The sequence below is a fragment of the Stylophora pistillata genome, chromosome 9, assembly GCF_964205215.1.
Source record: "Stylophora pistillata chromosome 9, jaStyPist1.2, whole genome shotgun sequence".
Classification (NCBI taxonomy): Eukaryota; Metazoa; Cnidaria; class Anthozoa; order Scleractinia; family Pocilloporidae; genus Stylophora; species Stylophora pistillata.
In genome coordinates this window covers 20,810,201-20,829,874 of record NC_142527.1, presented here as the reverse complement: position 1 = coordinate 20,829,874, position 19,674 = coordinate 20,810,201, and the positions used below count along the sequence as shown (strand labels likewise).

At 37.6% G+C, this 19,674-nt stretch overlaps 1 protein-coding gene across 1 annotated transcript in view; it reads left to right on the top strand.

Annotated features, from left to right (window-relative positions):
• The first annotated feature begins 1,072 nt into the window (after nucleotides 1-1,072).
• LOC111341907 (uncharacterized) overlaps nucleotides 1,073-19,674 on the top strand; it is a 25,854-nt gene continuing 7,252 nt past the window's right edge. The window contains exons 1-23 of the mRNA XM_088733500.1: nucleotides 1,073-1,386; nucleotides 2,578-2,673; nucleotides 4,105-4,422; nucleotides 4,620-4,705; nucleotides 4,986-5,049; nucleotides 5,409-5,660; nucleotides 5,894-6,057; nucleotides 6,887-7,343; nucleotides 8,053-8,324; nucleotides 10,323-10,437; nucleotides 10,671-10,934; nucleotides 11,299-11,413; nucleotides 11,638-12,048; nucleotides 12,957-13,067; nucleotides 13,831-13,941; nucleotides 14,143-14,253; nucleotides 15,186-15,296; nucleotides 15,609-15,803; nucleotides 16,009-16,122; nucleotides 16,442-16,555; nucleotides 17,707-17,820; nucleotides 18,002-18,115; nucleotides 19,026-19,139. Coding sequence (XP_088589626.1) covers nucleotides 2,599-2,673; nucleotides 4,105-4,422; nucleotides 4,620-4,705; nucleotides 4,986-5,049; nucleotides 5,409-5,660; nucleotides 5,894-6,057; nucleotides 6,887-7,343; nucleotides 8,053-8,324; nucleotides 10,323-10,437; nucleotides 10,671-10,934; nucleotides 11,299-11,413; nucleotides 11,638-12,048; nucleotides 12,957-13,067; nucleotides 13,831-13,941; nucleotides 14,143-14,253; nucleotides 15,186-15,296; nucleotides 15,609-15,803; nucleotides 16,009-16,122; nucleotides 16,442-16,555; nucleotides 17,707-17,820; nucleotides 18,002-18,115; nucleotides 19,026-19,139 — 3,802 coding nt within the window. The 5' untranslated portion in view covers nucleotides 1,073-1,386; nucleotides 2,578-2,598. The remainder of the gene's footprint in view (nucleotides 1,387-2,577; nucleotides 2,674-4,104; nucleotides 4,423-4,619; nucleotides 4,706-4,985; nucleotides 5,050-5,408; nucleotides 5,661-5,893; nucleotides 6,058-6,886; nucleotides 7,344-8,052; nucleotides 8,325-10,322; nucleotides 10,438-10,670; nucleotides 10,935-11,298; nucleotides 11,414-11,637; nucleotides 12,049-12,956; nucleotides 13,068-13,830; nucleotides 13,942-14,142; nucleotides 14,254-15,185; nucleotides 15,297-15,608; nucleotides 15,804-16,008; nucleotides 16,123-16,441; nucleotides 16,556-17,706; nucleotides 17,821-18,001; nucleotides 18,116-19,025; nucleotides 19,140-19,674) is intronic.

Sequence of the window (19,674 nt, the reverse complement as noted above, 5' to 3'; positions counted from 1 at the left end):
TTCTATTTCTGAAAGGTCACTTTTAACCTCTTCTAAATAGCTTTCAAGGGCTACTGATTTTTGTATTGGTGGTATCCATGTAGATTTTACGTGGCAGGGATGGGTTTTTTTGTCCTCCCCTCGGAATATGTAAATCAGACGCATTCTCCTCGCGAACTGATCAAAGTCACACAGTAGTTGATGTCTGATCTGTTTTTGTTTTGTAGCGGGTGTTGGAATGAATTTAAGCCCTTTTGCCAGTAAATTAATCTGGTCGTTTGTAAATTCTTTATTTGAGAGGGTTTTTATGTGCGTTTTGTTCGTCTCTAGTTTGATAGTTGAACGTGTTTAGCAAGACCGCGGTTTCGATCCTAATCTTGTGGATCTCGTCAGTTGTCGATTCACTTAATAGACTGTTGCACCCGTACGCAATACAATGTCTAACCATGACGAGAACACGTTGTATCCTTAAGAAAATGAATAGCAATGCCTCCAAACGTAGCCGTTGATGTACTTCGATTTTACTTGACAGTTTTACCTGTGTGACCCGATAGCCTCGTTTCGAAATTTCAAAGTTTGCTGAGCTCTCGTACAGTGGGCGTAAATGCGATAAGGGTTATTTGAAGATCTCGTAGGGGAATGTCTAGCCTGCATCAAGACTAAAGTCAATCGAGCTGAATCGTTGTTTTCATCGAAACTTCCGGAACGCCCATCGCAGAAATTTGGCACCGATTTATTAGACTGGAAAGGTAAAAAGTTCGTACAGGTCATAGATTACGACTACTGTGAGATCGGAGTACTTCGAAAGTCAACTTTACAATAAGTAATCAGTCACCCTAAGGCAATCTTCGCACGTCATGGAATTCTCCCAAACAGTCATTTCGGACAAAGGTCCTCTATATTCTTCTGCCGAGTTTTAAAAGTTTGCTTAAGAATGGGGTTTCTCACCCGTAACGAGCAGTCCTAAACATCCGCAAAGTAACGGAGACACGGGTTAGGTCACAGAGCTAATTTTCGAGATACTGTATGCCAATATATATATATAGATAGATATTTATATTGATATTCAAGGTGAGTTGATAGATAATCATCAGCATTGTTCTATTTTCATCAGACTTTCCGAGGGAATTCTCTAGTGACAACATCAATAATCCAGAAATTGTCGTACAGGATATCCCGGAAGACAACACCGTCTCAGTAACTTTACTGTGCAAAGTCAACATTCTTAACGGAATCGCCAGCTGGAGAAATGTGACTTATAAGATAGAATGGTTTGCTGAGGGAAAGTCGTTACAAGTACAGACTGTCTGCGGTGGTATTCCGCCTGGAAGCCTAAACGAAAAAGCTTGCCCAGATGGCACTCTTGTTTCCAAACTGCCTGGCTCTAAGTACAAGATAGGAAGCTGGGTAAGAACCATCGAAATAGTACGCATTTCGCGTTCTCTACACTTAAAAATTATGGGACCACCATGCTGCTAAAACTAATTATTTGAGGAGATGTGGATGAGTCAATAGTTCTTATACCAGTAATAAGTGAAATGTTTAAGATAATATGCATGCTCTCTTGGATAGATAGGTGAGTTTAGATAAAAGAAAAATGTAAACTCGGTTGCGACGCATGCTTTCAGTACTTTCTGGAAAATATTGACTGCATCTAGGGTTTCCATATTCTTTTCTGATTCTCGCAGCCCACCTCCTTGTCTAGATGTCAACCTCAACCGCCTCTCGGTTAGCTCAATTAGTTAGAGCGCTGGACTGTTGTGCGGGAGTTCGAGGTCGATGGTTCGAGCCCCGGCCGGACCAACACTCAAGGTCTTAAAATAACTGAGGAGAATGCGCTACCTTTCTATAATATCAAGAAATGGATAGACATTCTAGTCTTCTCGGATAAGGACGAATAAATCGTAGGTCCCGTCTCCTGCATCTATTAATTAGTTAATTTGGTTAGGCAGGGGACGTTAAAGAACCCACTCACGAGATTACTGTGATGTGGTCAGGCCTGTTTACTGGGAATTGGGAAGGAGGGGCCCTCTTCAAATAAGTTTCTTTCGATTGTTTCTAAAATGCTGATGCAGTCCGGCCAAAGTCCCCCGAAAAGTGTTGTGATGCGCATTTGATCATATCCACATGTTAATTTGCGCAATATAAATATATAATAATAATTATTTTATTATTATTATTATTATTATTATTATTATTATTATTATTATCATTATGTGGCTAAATAGATTTAGAAAAAGTCCTACATTGAATGCTATAGGACATGATTACCAGGTTTTGTTTATATTAAATATTCACTAGTACTCAGGCACCAAATTACACAATTTTCTTCACTTCCTACGCCTTCCAGATTATCTATTTGGGAAGACATACATGAGAATTCAATTTTTAGTTTCTTTTTTAAAACTACGTGCAACAATAGAAATATACCTTTGAATTAGGCGCTGGAGTCTCAAGATGATTTTAAAGCTGTTATGCCGCGTTAAAGTGGTCTCTTGCGTTACCAAGAATATCTTTAAAGCGAAAAAAAAAATGTCAGGAAGTGTAACTTGTTATATATGGAGCTTGTCTCTATCCCTTCTTGTGTTTTACAAACAGATATCATGCAATGTCTCTGCAATGTTTACAACTTCCCCGAAAAACGTGTGGTCGCCGTCAAAAGCTGTACGGGAACCTTTTTTTGCAGGCATTCAGGTAAGCCATCTCTTCTTCCTTTCCTTTTGATTTCTCTGTTCCTTTTGTTCTTTCTTTCTCCTTACCCTTTGTTGGATACGTAAAACAGTTTCAATGAAATTGTTATAACTATTATTGTTATGTTTCTTATTATTATGATTATAGTTATTATTATTATTATTATCATTACTACTATCATTACTATAACTACTGTTATTATTTTTATCATCATGAAGGTATCGTCATATTATATTAATATTACAATCAGAGTTATTAATGGTGATGTTTATCTCTCTTGCCCATCTGCATGCATTTCCTTAACACATCAACTTCTTGACATCATTTGATCATTTCAATATTCTTCACGTGAGCAAAGGCTTTAAGATGTTAATTGTAATTTCAAGTGTAACTTGGGATAAATCATGACGAGTAAATTTTTCAAAGACGAACCGATCTGCGCGAGCTCGTAGAGCGAGTGCAATTTGAAGTCTTTGGAAATTGTATTAATGCCAATCTATCCCAAATAGCACGAAAAAAAAAAGACACGGTGATGACAAGTTAAAAATATACAAGCGAACATACAACTCTGTTTTCATTTTTGGCTGTTTTATTTCATGTAATAGTTTACTGGTTCGGCCGATTGCCTTTGGCTGGTTGCGGGAAAGTTGCCGGAGTAGTTGGCTTTTCCCTCCAGAACTTAAAACGTCTCTCGATAATGATGGAGAGCGTTTGCTTTCTTTCTCTGATAGCTATCGGTTGAAAGCAGTAACCATTACAAAGCTATCACTTTTGTAGACTTCCTTGTTTTTCATACGAGCTATTGCATATAACTCCTCTAGAATTTTTTTCATGGTCTCCGGTTCATGCTTTCCACGCCCTTTTTCGGAAGCCGTCTTTTAGCCAGTTGTTGTCTTATTATTTTTTGGTGGGCCCATCTTGCCCGCTCGGGACTGCTCGCTTTGATCCTGCGCAAGATAAAAGGTGCCTGGAACGGACTTACAAAGTTCGTAGCTTTTGGACAATGTCGGCGACTTAGTCGCAAAAAGCGGCAGAAGTCAGTCAAAACAAAGGAAAAATTAAATGACCCTCTTGGGTTTATTTTGCTACAGACACAGTACCTTTCTTTCCCGGATCTCGAAAAGTCATCTTGATTCTTATTAAAGGGAAGTATTTTTTCGCCGTATTATAAATCCTATATTGACCAAGCTTGTTCGGTTAAGATGGCTGGATATTAGCCTTGGTCTATTCGGCCAAAATCCAGCCATCTTGACCGCGCGCTTGGTCAACAAAGCATATTTCGTAGAAGACATATTGTATAGCATATCTTACGTCGCTTTTGGATGTAAAGCTTGAAATCCATGTTCTTGATTCTAGGGATTCTGTAACTATTTTGTAATACCACAACTTAAGAGTTGAAACAAACTACAACTCATTTCATTTTGTTCTCTCCAGGTATATCCTAGGACTACCTTATTGCAAGTGCAAACATGTTCCCTCAGCATCCAGACGATAACTTTGATACCGCAAATACCAGCTCGTAAAAATCAAAATGGCCTGTGGCCAATGGTCAGTTTCTGGCTCCCAAAAGAAATACAATTGGTTGACCAAAAGCAATGCGGGGTCCTGTTGGAAGGTACAAAAAATGTCACCATAGCAATAAAGGCAGCCTGTCCAGATGGCAAAGTTACAGAAGGTCTTAAAGCCATAGTTCCACAGATGAACATCCACAGTAACGTTTGGAATCCAAAAACTGGACTTCCAACTATATGGGTATGTAAAGGAAATATTTCTGTGAACATCGGCCTTTAAATTGATATACTTAGCTTTGCAACACTTTTGATGAAATCTACAGTCGTCAATGTGGCAGGTTAGATGTGTTCCTATAATTTTCCAACAATTCCAAGGTCTTGATACTTACTTGCCTTGTACCTAATAAATACTTCATTTTTTCAACATCTCTCTTTCAGGTCACTGTCCTCAAGCCGAAGGAAGATAACATACAGACTTGTACATCAGTTACAGATCCTCATATCACTGCTCTTGGAACGAATGGGTTTGTAACAAAGATTAAGAGCGTTGTTTTTTTGTTTGTTTGTTTTTTATATTCCAAGTCAAATTGCTATATGTAGACGCATTTCTTTTCACCAAGATTGGTAAAACTAATTGTGAATTTAATTGATCGCTGCAAGAAAGTAGTTTTTTGTTGCATTTTCCTAGCACTCAGTATTCTAAGGTTTGAATCGCTAAAATAAGAATGCCATCATCCCCCTTAATAGAGTTATCACGCTTCTTAGATGAACTAAAAAAGGAAAGAATTTTTCCTCACATACTAGATATTTCCATTTCATGGGTCTCGGTGACTTTATTCTTTACAAGAACGTGGAGAGAAAATTTGAGGTAAGGGTTTGTGGTTTCTTTGGAGGTTGTATTTTGGCCTCTTGTTTCGAAATGAACCTTACGACATAACCTAAGAATCGAATCAATCACAAAAGGGCTTTATGAAAAATGAAACAGTGAAAAAAAAAAAAACCCTTCCGGCGGGCGCTTGTCAAAGTTTATTTTGGTTAAACAGTAGTAAAAGGGTTTTGGGATTTAAACTAGTACACATATTTATATGACAAATGATACAAAAACACAAACAAACAAGCTATAGGCCCAGCTTAATCAATATGGATCAAACCACAGGCTTCTGTTTGTTTATATCTCTTGGAGTTGATGGAAATATTGAAAATTGTGTCCTGTTGTTATATCTATAGGTTCAAACGCGGCAGTGGGCCTGTGACGGTAGGCCATTTCCAAAGGGTGGACATAATGGAGCGGGAAGAATTAGTTGCAACTGTGGTGCAGTCCTCAGGGATCACAATGACGTAATTGAGTTCAGCTGTTGTAACGATCTTATGATTCGGGACAAGAGAACGCCCATTACAGTAAGAATACGCAGCAAGAAATGCTTATCACCAGGGATATCCATAAAGAGGGTTATACCCGGAGTAAATGGCAAATATGAGGTAAGTACATGATTGCTAAATGAGCTCAAAAGAGTCTCAGGAAGGATCATCGTTTTTTTTTAAAGAAATTTTCAATGGATTTCAAAGCCAAGGACAATTAAAATTAAAAGTGACTTTTGATCGTGACGACAAAATGTCCGTTTTAATACACATCGTCGGATTGGTATGTTTTACTTGCCCTTTGTAGTGCAAACTATGCAGTTACATTTTTGGCTTTCTCGAATTTTACGAAGGTACTGTTTCCGTCGGGTGCAAAGGTAGTGATAAGAAGAAATTATTGGGGACTTGATGTTGTCATCAAGACGCCGAGAGCAACTGACACAAAGCAAGAAGGAGGATTGTGCATGTACCCAGGACCTTACAACAAATATATAACTGACGCAGGTTTCAAGGAAAGGTATGAAACGAGAACCTCAATGAACATCCGTCAAGTAAATTCTTTTCAAAATGATTTTTCCTATTTTTAATCAGATTGGTAGTAAAGCAAATTTACTGTAGAAGTTGCCTCTTCCTACTTCTGGTTTATCTTGGCTCGCACAATTTTAAATTTTTTAGGTGTCATTTTTTCTCCGCACCCATAAAGCGCCCAGTATTCGATCAGCATATTTCTGGTGTCTTCAAAACAAACATTTTCTCTCTACATTAAAGCAAATATTGGTAACCAAGGTGCCTACAGTGGAGTTTGATGATTTACTTCTATTCGTCTCTGCATTAAAACATCGAGCACGCTTTGTAGAGTCCGTATCCGTTAATAATCTCAAAGCTCCTAATATTGGTTTTCCCTGTGAAGAGAAAATGTAAGAGGAGCTTCAGAGAAGTTTGGAATTTCATCACTTAGAAAAATGCTACGTCAGCACTTTTTTTTCCAGATTTCAAAGATAATGACCGTTAAAGTGAAGTTGCTTTTCTTTCTGGATTTTGATATTCCCTTACGACTTATTCTACCAAGTCATTGCCGCAAGTCAAATCTCCACACACATTTCAGCTGCTTATGGAAGATTCCTACGTAAATTTGAATAAAGACTCGATTAGAAGCTCAGGCTTTATTTTCTACAGATTCATGCTCTTGAATGGATCGGATTGTTGTATCCCTACACCATTGTAGTGAAGCTAGCAATCGATTCTTAACCAGTCTCCCTCAATTTCTTTTTTCGGGGCACAATCCTTTATTTCTTTTTAGAGCTTTCTTTAACACCTTCTATAGGTATTTGACTTTTATTTTTCAGGCTAGAGGTCGGTAGAAGCTACTTTGACACGCTCCCTGTGGATGTTCAAGATAGTGACGTGACATATTCCTCAGCATGTTTATGCCTGAAAGAAGGAGAGGGAAACGGTGGACCGCCTTCCTGCAAAAGTGTCTTCAAAGCTGCTTTTCCTACACTTGTGAAAGAAGATAATATGTCCACACTGAAGCCTCAAGCTTCACCTTCAAGCTTATGTGACAGAAATAAAAGAGATATCCATTTCTCGGATGATATCACTGATGAAGATATACAAGTCTACAAGCGAACACTTCATTTACATCCACGGTTCAAGAGATCAGTAGCCAACAAACAAGTTCCAAAGGAAAACGCTACACGTTATTGTGCCACGAGAATATCCGATACAGAGCTTGGAAAGCTTTGTGCAAAGGTCGGCGTCAATGTACAGCAGCTAGTTAACACTTGTTCGGTAGATGTTGAGGTGAGCCAGCGAACTGTAAACGAGCTTATGGCGCTTAAAGGAATTGATGGCCGAAATTTTGCGTAATGGCATTTGGCAATTAGTAGCATTCGTTATTATGATAATTGTCTTAAATTTCAGTTATGTTGTCTACTTTATTCCATTTAGGTTACTTCGTTACCTAGCGAATGCCTTCCGGAAGAAAAAAACATAGTCCGGGCCCTGTTTCTTTTAGGAAGTCACCACAATCTATGTATCGAGAATTCAATCTATTTATAGGAAGAATTCCAATAAATTAGAACAGAAGGCGTACATAAAAAGAAAAGGAAATATCTTTTACAGAAACCATCCATTTGACAACTAATGCGGCTTTATAATGCACGGCTTTCAACAGGACATGTTAAGAAGTTTAAGATTTTACAAGTTTTCCACTTACAAAATCAGCAATTCTATTGAATAACATGTTACGTGCTAATAACGTAATAGCGCTCTAAGTTATTGTGATAAGAATGCAAAGCCAATAATGAACGGAGATAGCTCCCAATTAAAGACTTGAGCCCTCGAACGCCCTTGGTTTAAGCTAATCAGCTAAGGGGGCTGGTCTCATTCTTTTTAGAATAGTCTTTTTGATTTGTGTTCTATGCGCGTCTTTATACTAGCTGTGTTTTGTTTGTTTTTTCTTTTTTTCATATTTATGTTTTATCGTCTTTTTTTCTACTTTTTTTGAAAGCTCACGGGAGACTTCTTCTTTGCAAGTGGCAGTGTGTCATTGTTAGTCGAACAGTGTGGAGTACTAGGGGCCAAAAATCTATCCATACCAGTTAACGGAAGTGATGAAAGAAATCCTGCTGCTGAAGCATTTGTTGAACAAGTAGCGGAGCTGCTGTGTCCAAATGATTGTACATTCAATGGAAAATGTGTCAATGGCTCATGCGTTTGTCACAAAGACTTCACAGCTTCTGACTGTTCGATGTCCATTTATCAGAAACCTGAGATTTACAGGTACTCCGTTGAACACACGTCTGTCTTAGGGCCTGTTTACATGGAGATATGCTCATCTTCCTGAGAGGGTCACCCTACTAGTGGAGTGACCCATCTCTATTTTTTTTCGTGGTTATGTTTGCATGTCAGATAGGGTCACCCCAGGGTAGGGTTACCCTATCAATTAGGTAGGGTGACCCTCCTATGAGAGCCAGGTTTTTGTTTACTCAAGCAAAGCAAACGCTCAAGGTAGGGTGACCCTAGGCTATCTCGAATTGCATCAAATGACGTCAAATGATGTATTTTGCGGGCCAAACTTCCAATCACAAAAACAAAATAGCGTCTCGTGCTTGTCGACCTGGCAAATAATTCCTAAGATATCAAGTAGAAGCTATCGCAAATGAGAATCAAAGTGCAGTAAATGGCTTGAACCCGGGGGTAACATGTGAAGGTGTAGTCTGATCGTCCGGGTGAGTGTAGTCCTGAGAAGGACTGTTGTCGATGGTAGTGACTGACGTTTCGATAACCTGTGCGGAAGTCATCATCAGAGTCAAGTGAATGATTGCTGTCAGTAGACATCTACTGACAGCAATCATTCACTTGACTCTGATGATGACTTCCGCACAGGTTATCGAAACGTCAGTCACTACCATCGACAACAGTCCTTCTCAGGACTACACTCACCCGGACGATCAGACTACACCTTCACACGAGAATCAAAGTGATAAGAATAATGTATAAGAATGTAATGTGTCTACGGACGTCTCAAATGTAGATCAAACCTCAGCGCCTCAGATTTCTTCGACGCTTAGGACGAGCCGGCGTCCAAACAACAACAGTAAGAAGACCGCAAAAAGAAAAGCTTAGCCTACAAGCGATCCAGTAGCACCGAAAAAACTTAAGTAATGGCAAATGGTTTTTCAGCCGACAACACATCTTTTCCTCGAGGGCTTCTTTGCAGCTGAAGATATGATCGTAAATCACTTGCTATTTTCATGAAAGCCTCACGATCCATTCTAAATGTTTTTCTCCATTCAGTATCTGGAAGACTACCGTCCAAAAGATTCTTCCACCACTATTCAGTTTTTCCTGGCTTCCTCCAAACTCCAAACTCTTCCTCGATGACAAACAATTCTTCTTAGCTGATTGCGTAGTCTTGCTAACGCTATAGAATACTGTAGAGTATTGGTTAGCGGCTTGAAATGTCAGAAGGCCTTGACGATGCCTTTGAGCTATTTGTATTAATAATAGTCGGCCATACCACTGAGAAACCACAGTCAAGATGCTGAAGAGAGGAAAATTGAATGTAGCACCAAAAAAGAACCGTTGCCCGCCATTTTGTTGTTTACGAAGCTCTGCGACGGAGCCATTCCGCTAGCCTTACCCCAGGGTAACCCGTGCGGTCGAGTTCGCATATACAGGAGGGCTATGTTTTGACCCTTCTGCTAGGGTAACCTTCCTAGGAGGGTGACCCTATCTCCATGTAAATAACCCCTTAATCAAAACCTATAGTTTTTGCCTGCTGATCATCTTCTAGATGATCAACCAAAGTCAAGAATTACCTTTTTAAATTTTATTGTAAATAGTTTTCAGAGTAAGTATTGTATATAGTTAAATCGCAACTTAATGTTTTAGATTTTGTATATTCAAATAGATGTTTAACTAGATGATTATTTTGGAAACACCCTCGATAGGGCTAACATGTGGTGTCTCCCTTTCTTTAATTTTTTTTTTCTGATTTGAATGAATAAAGTTCTATTAGATACATACTTTCTTCTTTTTTCGAAAACGGAAGGGGATTGGGGGAGGGGGGAAGGGGTAGACTTATTTTGCAAAAAAACAAATAGGGAAAAACCAAGGAAGGTGCATGTATTCTATTTATATTCTACACGTCTATCAATCAATCAGTGTCTGTAACTAAGTTAAGAAAATGCGAGAAAAAAAAAAAAAACCACCCCATCTTTTGGATAAGAGTGATGCATGTTCTTAAGATTTTCACCAACAGTGATTATTTTCTAGGTTGCAAGAGGAAGGTTTGTGCGACAGGCGTAAACGATCATGCAAGAAGGTGACTGTCTTTGGCGTCGATTTCAGGAATTCTACAAACCTGACCTGTCATATAAACGAATTCAAGGTCTGAAATTATCATTCTTGTTTTAGTGGTAGGCTCTTTGTGTCAATCGGAGCAGTGTACAAGACCAATAATTAAGCACTTAAATTTTCCCTCAATTGCTCCGGCTTTTTATCACATTTCAGGGCCTGCTTTTATTGTATACTCACCGCAGCGTTTTGTCTTGTTAATGAAATGTTTTGTTAGGTGTTTTATTCTTTGGTCTCATTAACGTGTTGACGTATGGATAAATGTAGGTCCTAAATAGCTCTTGGAAACCAAATGGTACAGAGCTAAGTTTCCCTGGTGTGATGACTGACTTGGTGCTTGTAGAATGCTATTTACCAGAGTCGCAGGTCACGCAAGGCTATTTCTCAGAAACTAACGAAGGAACGGCTGCCTCGGGATTGATAATATCGGTATCCAACGATGGTGAACACAAAAGCCAAGAAAATCTCACATTCATATCATCTGATTCAGCTTGCATGAGCTGCAATATTTCGTCCGGTTGTTTATTTAAGGCAAGTGTACTTTATCTAACTTTAATTATCATTGGACTATGACGACACAAAGGTGTATAACTAAAATAAAAAAATCAGATTGTCTCATTAAAGGTCTTGCGAGGGCCAGTAGCAAAACAAACAAACATAGAAATGATAGAAATAACATATAGAAATAATAGAATATTAATAGAAAGCTGACTAAAAATATATATTTAAAAAAATTATGCAAACACGGGAATTAAAAAAACAAAATTAACATAAATTGCAACAAGAGAAAGGAATCAAAACTGAAAAAAGTGCTCGTCGCTGTATTTTGTATCTAAGTCTGTGGTCATGAGTTGTTATGTGGATCTATTGGTACTTACACCATCATACATTACAGGGAAATTCTTGCATAATAAATGGCTACTGCTTCGCTCCTAACGAGACCAACCCTTTAGACTGGTGTTACCAGTGCCTTCCTGAAATAAGCACATCCACTTGGACGAAGCGCCAAGGTAAGTTAAACGAGCAATGTTCTACACATTTTGAGATATGATGATTTATTTAAAATCAATTTTCGCTTTATGGAGATTGTACTTAAACCTTTGCACCTAAACTGAGATAATTATAAATATAAATATAAACGAGCCTCAGTTCGCTCATTTTGCGTCTAAGGTCCTTCAAAGAATTATTTTGTTGAAATATTTTCCAATAAATGGTGACGCTTTGAAAATTTTAGTGAATCTGCCACCCAAGTTTTCGTCAACCTCTGACTACTTCGTGGTATCTGGAGAAACCCTTGAACTGCCCATTGATGTTGCAGACCCAGAAAATATGCCTGTTACCCCTTCACTAATGCAAGGAAGCCCAACTGAGGCGTCAATCGTCGACAATGTTTTAACATGGAAAGCCACCAATGAGGCCTCGACTAAGTTTTTTCTCAAAGCAACAGACGCTTGTCAAGCCACATCTTATGCTAACATCACCGTGTCCTTGGTTGTCTGCCAGTGTAAGAATAACGGAACCTGTGTACCCCACCCAAACTATCCGAGAGGATCAGGGTTCTATACTTGTAATTGCTTACCAGGATTTACTGGGGATAAATGTGAGACTAACATTGACGAGTGCCGGTCCTTTCCATGCTTTCGAGGTAAGGTGACTAATGCTCTCCTTCTCAAAAATTTTGAGAGGAATATGGGTTTTCATTTTTAGCAATTCATTGTACATCATGTCGCTCCAGGAGACTAATATGAAATATAGGCCATCATGAAAAGAAAATTAGGAAAGAAAAGGAAATCATGATTTTTTCCATCTAAAGGGAAAAAGTTACCTAACTGTACAGAACGATTGAAGCTGAGAAGAAAGGCAAAAAGGGAACGGATATTGTTTTTTTCTCAAAAAAAAAATATTTGAAAACAAAATTATAATTTCACCATATTCACAGCAAGGTAAGGTTGCCAAATTGATTTCCTGATCGAATACGGCGCCAACTACTGATATTCGTTATAATTTGTGACTTTCGACACCCATTGTTTCGATTGTCACGAACCTCATTGTATTAAATGAATACGATTTCCACTTTTAAAACTATTTTTGAGTTATATCCTTTTGGGAAATGTTTATTGCGAATTTGTTGTACATAAAATGTGGTATTTCGATATAAAACTATGTGACTTTCAAAAACGCGACACAAGGCTAAAATTGAAAGACGTGGATCCGTCTTAGACAAATCATTCCTTGATCCCTTCTGTAGAGATATATCAATTAAACGTTGGCTTGCTTTCTTTTGCGCTTAAGATGACCTAAAGTCATTTACCTCCGGTCGAGGGTTTATGGCGCCTTTTGTAGGTTTTTTTTTTTCTTTTTTACAATGCTGAGGCGGTTCTGGGCAATAAAACTATATTACATTTCCAAGTTCACCGTAAGGTAGCTGTACCCAAAATACTGGGATGGTAATTTTTGGTCGATGTGCCACCTCCAATGCGATCCTGGGAAAAGCTTCTTTCAACTCCTTTGTATGAATTCAAATTAACAAATGTATTAATTTCTTCTTCTTAGGTCGCTGTATCGATAGAGTGAATACGTACGAATGTGATTGTGACCCTGGATATGTTGGTCGGGACTGTGACACCCATTACGATCACTGTAGTTCTTTTCCTTGCGTCAATGGTCAGTATTCTGCTCGTTGAAAAATGATCGCTTTTCAAATCTAACTTTTTCTTTTTGACACACTGAGTTTTTTAAGAAGTATTCGTCGCATAATAGGCTAAATTATGTCTCTCCTATGGCAAAAGTATCATATAGCTTGAACTCAAATAGTTTAAATTGTTTTGGGAGGGCCTGGAGAGAACCAAATTGTCAATGTAAGTACAACAAGCAAAAGCTGAACTACCATCAACAAGAAATAAACGGGACTAAATGGGAAGTTAAAAATTCAGCAAACTATGGTTGCCACAGGTCATCAAAAAGTCAAGGAAAAATCAAGGAAAATTTCTATCTTTGAAGGATTATAGGTTAAAGAAACTCAACGATAAGCTGATGATAGGTTTCCAAGAAACTGAATCCTATTTCCATATTACCTGAGGGAGCTATCGATTTATGTGACTTGCTCAAAGCGTAAATTTGTGGATGGAGACGATGGCTAGAGGCTAGAGGACATTATTAGACAAGACTAACAGTTTTCAAAAACGCATGACTATGGCAACCAAGAAAATGATGAAACGATCAAACGAAACAACTTAAGTTCCCCCGTCCAAGGAAGGAATGGATACTGCAAACCTAAGCAAAGTAAGCTGTATAGTGGACTTGCACGCAATTTTTTTCCGATACGCAGATGACCATCACTTAATCTTCTCTGACTCTGACTATTGTGCCTCCGGACCAGTAAGAGGCCCTAACTTGTGCTTATCTCAAAACTGTCCTTATCCTGCAGGAAATTGCACGGACTACGTGGGTACATATAGATGTGCTTGCGATCCTGGATATAGCGGGCTTAATTGTACTATTGACGTCGATGAATGTGAGTCATCTCCCTGTGCATTCGGTGAGTTAGCAATTTATTCATTTGCTTCAGTATCCATCTTGCTATACAACAATGGCAATACTTCATGCTGATACATGACGTTATGGTATTTCCTGTTAACAAACCAGCTTTCTACCCATTAACAAGTTCACTTGCACAAGAGATGCATTTATTCATCAGTGATTAAGGAGTAATCATCTTTCTTTTTCTCTTCACGCGTAGGAGCATGCGTCGATCACGTCGACAAATACACTTGTGCATGTGATGATGGCTATACAGGATACGACTGTGACGTCGAAATCGACGAATGCCTGTCGTCGCCCTGTATCCGAGGTGATATTTTCAACATTTTGAACAATATTCGCAATCTTACTGTTGTAAGTTGTTCTCTTCAATTCTTGACGTTTAAAACCTCAAAGCACCAATTAGGAACTTTTTTACGACATAATTTTCTCATCTTCTCTGCAACACCATTTTAACTAAAAATATATTCCTTTTAAGCTTGCAATTTATCATCGTTATCAAATATTTCCAAGGAGTTATTTCTATTAATGCTACCTACTCCTTGGGTCGCAATTTGCAATAAGAGAAAATCTTGTGTAAGTAGTCATAAGTGACTTGTAAGTCATCTAAAGGACGAAAAAAGCAACCTTTCACACAAGCCTCAAACTATAAAAACGCCATGCTTACATTTAAGCCATGAGCCTCAGCCAAAGCTATCCCTTATACAAAAACATTTGGTGACATCCATCCAAAGGATGATACATTTATTAAAAAGCCGTCTGATATGCAATTTAATAATGAAAATTTAATTAAAATCGAGAAAAATTGCGATCGGGCGTCAAGTTGAGTAACTAATCTAATGATACACAAAGTCGATGTAAGTGTGACCTATCATCAAAAGAGGAGTAAGAATCGATGAAGGAGGGGTGGAGGGATGGGGCATGCTCAAATTTCCTCACACTTAAGGAAAAAGCGCGCTTTTAATTTACCTGTGGTTCGTACGGACAAGTGCCATGATAGTTTAATCTTTCATCATTTACGCACGTTTTGTATAAGCTGACTCTATCTATGTTACCAAATTTTTAATATTTTAAAAGTATGTTACAATTTTTAAATATTTCTTAAATTTGTAAATGAATACGTAATTCAACCTTCGGTTGCAATGTTTTTCAAATAAACTATCTATCTATCTATCTATCTATCTGCTCCTTGCTGATTAATGAAAGTAACCGTGCCGACTATCATGAGTCCATTTTTTTCAGGTACATGTGTGGACAACATCAACAGCTTTACCTGTATCTGCCCAACCGGATTCAGTGGTGTAAGTTGTGATGTGAACATAAATGATTGCCTCACAACCCCTTGTGTAAATGGTATGCAATTTTAGGTCATTCTTTAAAGCTACATAGGCATTGAAGTTATACTTTAAAATGCGGCTAGTATTTATTATGAAGCAACTGAAGTAACCATGGAGCACGATGGGCTAACTTCACCTTCTAATACGGGGTGACCTAATTCTCCCTTTGATTGATTTACTGCAGAGTCATATTAAAAGAAAAATTCGGACTTATTTGATTTCTACAGCTTGCAGAAGATCGTACACTCCCTCAGATCCAGTGATGATGATAGCTAGTTCCATATTAATTGCATTATTTTGCCTCCAATTGCTTTGTTGTTTTTCTTAGGGACCTGTATTGACTTAGTGAATAACTACACGTGTAACTGCTTCGCTGGCTTTACCGGTCCAAACTGCGATATTAAAATAGAGAACTGTACCGAGGATTCCTGTTACTCTAATGTGACTTGCTTCAAAAAGAGTGACAGAATTAGCTGTGGTCCATGTCCCTTGGGGCTCACCGGAGATGGAAAGAATTGCAAAGGTATTAGTCCCATATTTTGAAGGGATAGAGCTTAAGACCAATCGATAAAGTAGATATGGTCACTGATAATTCATCTGTCTAGTAATTTCCATCTTTTCAAACTACTCCCAAGATGCTAGAATGAAAATGGATCATTGTCTCATTTCGAAATACTAAATAAAACTGATGACAAAGCTGATTACATTTCGGATGTGTTAACTTTTAGACATCAACTACTGTGTAAGTCACGAATGCAGAAACAATGGATCATGTGTAGATGGCATTAGCAATTACACATGTAACTGTCTGGATGGATTTGCTGGAGATCGTTGTGAGATTGGTAAGTTGACTTGCTTTATCGTGCATATGGTCCAGTCGCGAGTAGAAATTTTTGTATCCACACTTTTACAGATTGTGACGCTGTCAAATCTTCAATCTAGTTTTTAGGGGCAACAACGAATTGGCTTTTCTAATTATGTTCCATGCTATCATTAACATCGACATAAACTAAGCCCAGACTTAGCATACAAGATCTTTTCACAATTTAGTTGTTCTATTCGACCTGATAATTAAGCTTTCATACCTAAAACGTTTTGCCAAGCAATAATCATTATTGTAAAGTTATTGCTAATTTTCTCGTTTTGTCAAATTAATTACAGACATAGACAACTGCGTTAATCACACGTGTGCTAATGGTGGATCATGTGTAGATGGCGTCAATAACTACTCTTGCAGTTGTAGGGCCGGGTTTACTGGAGATCGATGTGGTAATGGTAAGAAATTGTCGGCCTATCTTGCCGTCATTATCGATCATTGTTATGTGCCATATGTCTCGTAGAAAGTTTCATTAAAGAATGTATTAAACTGATTTCAAGAAACTGAAACCACTGTTAGAGTAGGTATATTAGGTATCAAGAACGTGTTCACGAGAAAACCGGGCAAGGGGCGATAAACTTAAAATCACCGATTTGGCTCAAACTTGGCACAGATGCTAAGTATCATGAGTTAACAAATTTGTCGAAATAATAGGTCAAAATATTTAATTCCTTGGCAGCTATAGGGTCCCCCTGAGAAAACCCCCATTTCCAGCATTTTTGGCATAATTAATTACCTAACTTGAATTGCTGCTGTGACAAACCGAAAATCCATCTGTAAATTCAATCAACTGGGTTGTGTTTTATATCTATCAGAGTTTAAGAAAATCAAATTGTTTTAACTTTTTCATTTCCGCATTTCTTCCCTTACCTCTCCCTCAAGTAAAGACGACTTATTCTGGTTTTGACAAAGTCCAAAAATAAGTTAAGGGTATTTTAAGGCCCAATATCTCCGATGGCCACTTCTGATCATTATTCCTATATGAGCAGTGAAAGCCATCACTGGACTTTTAAAATCAGTAGTAACATTTTGGGGCAACTGATTCCATAACCCATGCTGACGTGAAATTTACATCTATCTCCCGCTTTTTAGTCTCTATCATCAAAATTCCGCCACATCTTTGTTTTATTAACTTAAAATAAATTGAAATTTGCAAGAAATTTCCTAGAGAGTATCGTTTAAATGTGAACGAGGAGACAATCTTTGAATAGAGGAAGTTGAGTCCTTTTTGAGACCTTTTTCGTAGCCATATTTGGATTATTCTCGAGGAAACGCGGCAGTTGATGAACACCAAGGACGCATATAGTCGACCTTTCCGACAAAAGAGATCTAGGAAAAAACTTGATAGTACAGACATGTCTCTGTGCTGCCTCATGATCAGTTGCAACGTTTAGCTTGACATAATTTGTTAGATAAGTAGCCATTTGTGTACTAGATTCGATTTGCTTCGTTGCCTTGTTGAAATATTAAAACTCGTACTTCGGTAAATTGGAGTAATTTTCCTCATTAAATTCTTAATCGCTTTATTTTTGCCTCCTACTCTCCATAGATATCGATGACTGTCATAATCATACCTGCCAAAACGGTGCCTCCTGTGTTGATGGTGTTAATGACTACTTGTGTGCTTGCCTGGTAGGCTTCACTGGATCTAAGTGTGAAACTGGTGGGTTGTCATTTCAGATATTCCCAAGAAGAACATAGGAATTTCTGAAAACTCTTTTTCAGACATTCAGAAATATAGTATTAAAGGACAAAAACGCTGAATCTGCTGGTTTGTTTATAAATAAAGACAATTTCCAAAAATAATGATGGATGATCATATTTCTTAGCGTTTTCTCCTACAGACATCGATGATTGTGTTAATCATACATGTACTAATGGTGGAACATGTGAAGATGGTGTTAACTCTTACTCGTGTAAATGTGTTGCGGGATTCAGTGGAAACCATTGTCAAAATAGTGAGTTATTGTTATTATACATTTACCCTTTTAATTTATTTACAATAACGATTTATTCGTCATCTATCTTCAAATTTGTTTAATCTTACAAGTGTTTTTATAAATTTTCTTTATAAGCGGCTGGACCCTTATTAATAAAAAATTCCATGACTGAAATAGTCTTCCTATCAAAATCTTTTTCGTCTCTCTCGTCGTTTTGATACTCGGACTAATATCCTGTTTAATTTGTTCTTTTGCTTTTTGTTAGTCATTTGTTGTTGTTGTTGTTTTGAACGTTTTCAATTCCTTTTTTATCGAATGGAACTAAATCTATTAAAACTGTAATATTGGTTTATGTATTTACTTAGTTATCATTCCTTTTTATCATTAATTCTAAATTACTATTAGTTTCATTCGAATTTCTAAATATTTTCTCGAAAGTTTGGAACATCTGCTTTTGAATTTTGTTCCTTTACTTCGTTTTTGAAGAGAAATTTTGGGGATCAAAACAAACTTCTTAAATTAGAGGGCCGTACACTCAGATACGGCCCGCAAAATTGACCAGTAATAGCTAAAGCACCAACTGAGCGATTTATTAATTTCTAGTAAACAACAACTCAAGCAGGGTAAATCTACAACACGGGTCTCATAAATGCATTAATTTTTTATATTATTTTCTTTGTTTTGCGAACGGTATATATTATTTTCGAGTGTCTACATGTTCTTGTTCAACGGAATACTTTAATTTTGAAATGGTAAATTCTATTAAACAACAAATTCAGTATGCTGAATCTACTTTGCGCACTTCTACGTGCATAACACTTATTTCTCCATCACGAGCAGAAAATTTTACAACCGCTTCTTTGAATAAAGCTCTGGTCTCGAAATGTTTTTTTTTTTTGTTCGTTTGTTTGTCACTTACTTTTGATAGACATCGATGATTGTCGTAACCATAGCTGCCAAAATGGTGCATCCTGTGTTGATGGTGTCAACGATTACTCGTGCGCATGCGTGCATGACTTCACTGGACAGAGTTGTGAAACAAGTAGGTTATCGTTTCTAGAAACTCATCACTAATGGCAACTAGCTAACCAGCAAGTTTCGGGAACAGCAATTTGTATCAATCAAATGCTCATTCTTTCAGTAGGATATCAATCTTTATTTATTTTTTCTTCTTTTGGCGTTTTGAGCTCGGTTCGTCACCCTCATTTGGGTAAAAGGTTTAACGGTATGTATTTATCACTTACTTTCGATAGATATCGGTAATTTTCATAATCAATCCTGCCATAACGGTGCCTCCTGTGTTGATGGAAGCAATGATTACTCGTGTGTACACTGAATCTAGTTGTAAAATTGGTGGTTTGTCATTTCAAAAATTCCTAAGGAGAATGTAGGATTTGCTATATTCAATTTTAAGGTTAAGCATTGGCAATTTTCCTTGAAAAAAAGTTGAAGCGCACATTGGATTGATAATAGAACACATTTTTTCGACAATTAGAAAGAACAGTATCGTAGAAAAAATTAATTTTTGTTCAACTAAGCTGTTGGTTTGTCTTTAAATGAAGAAATTGCCAGGATTT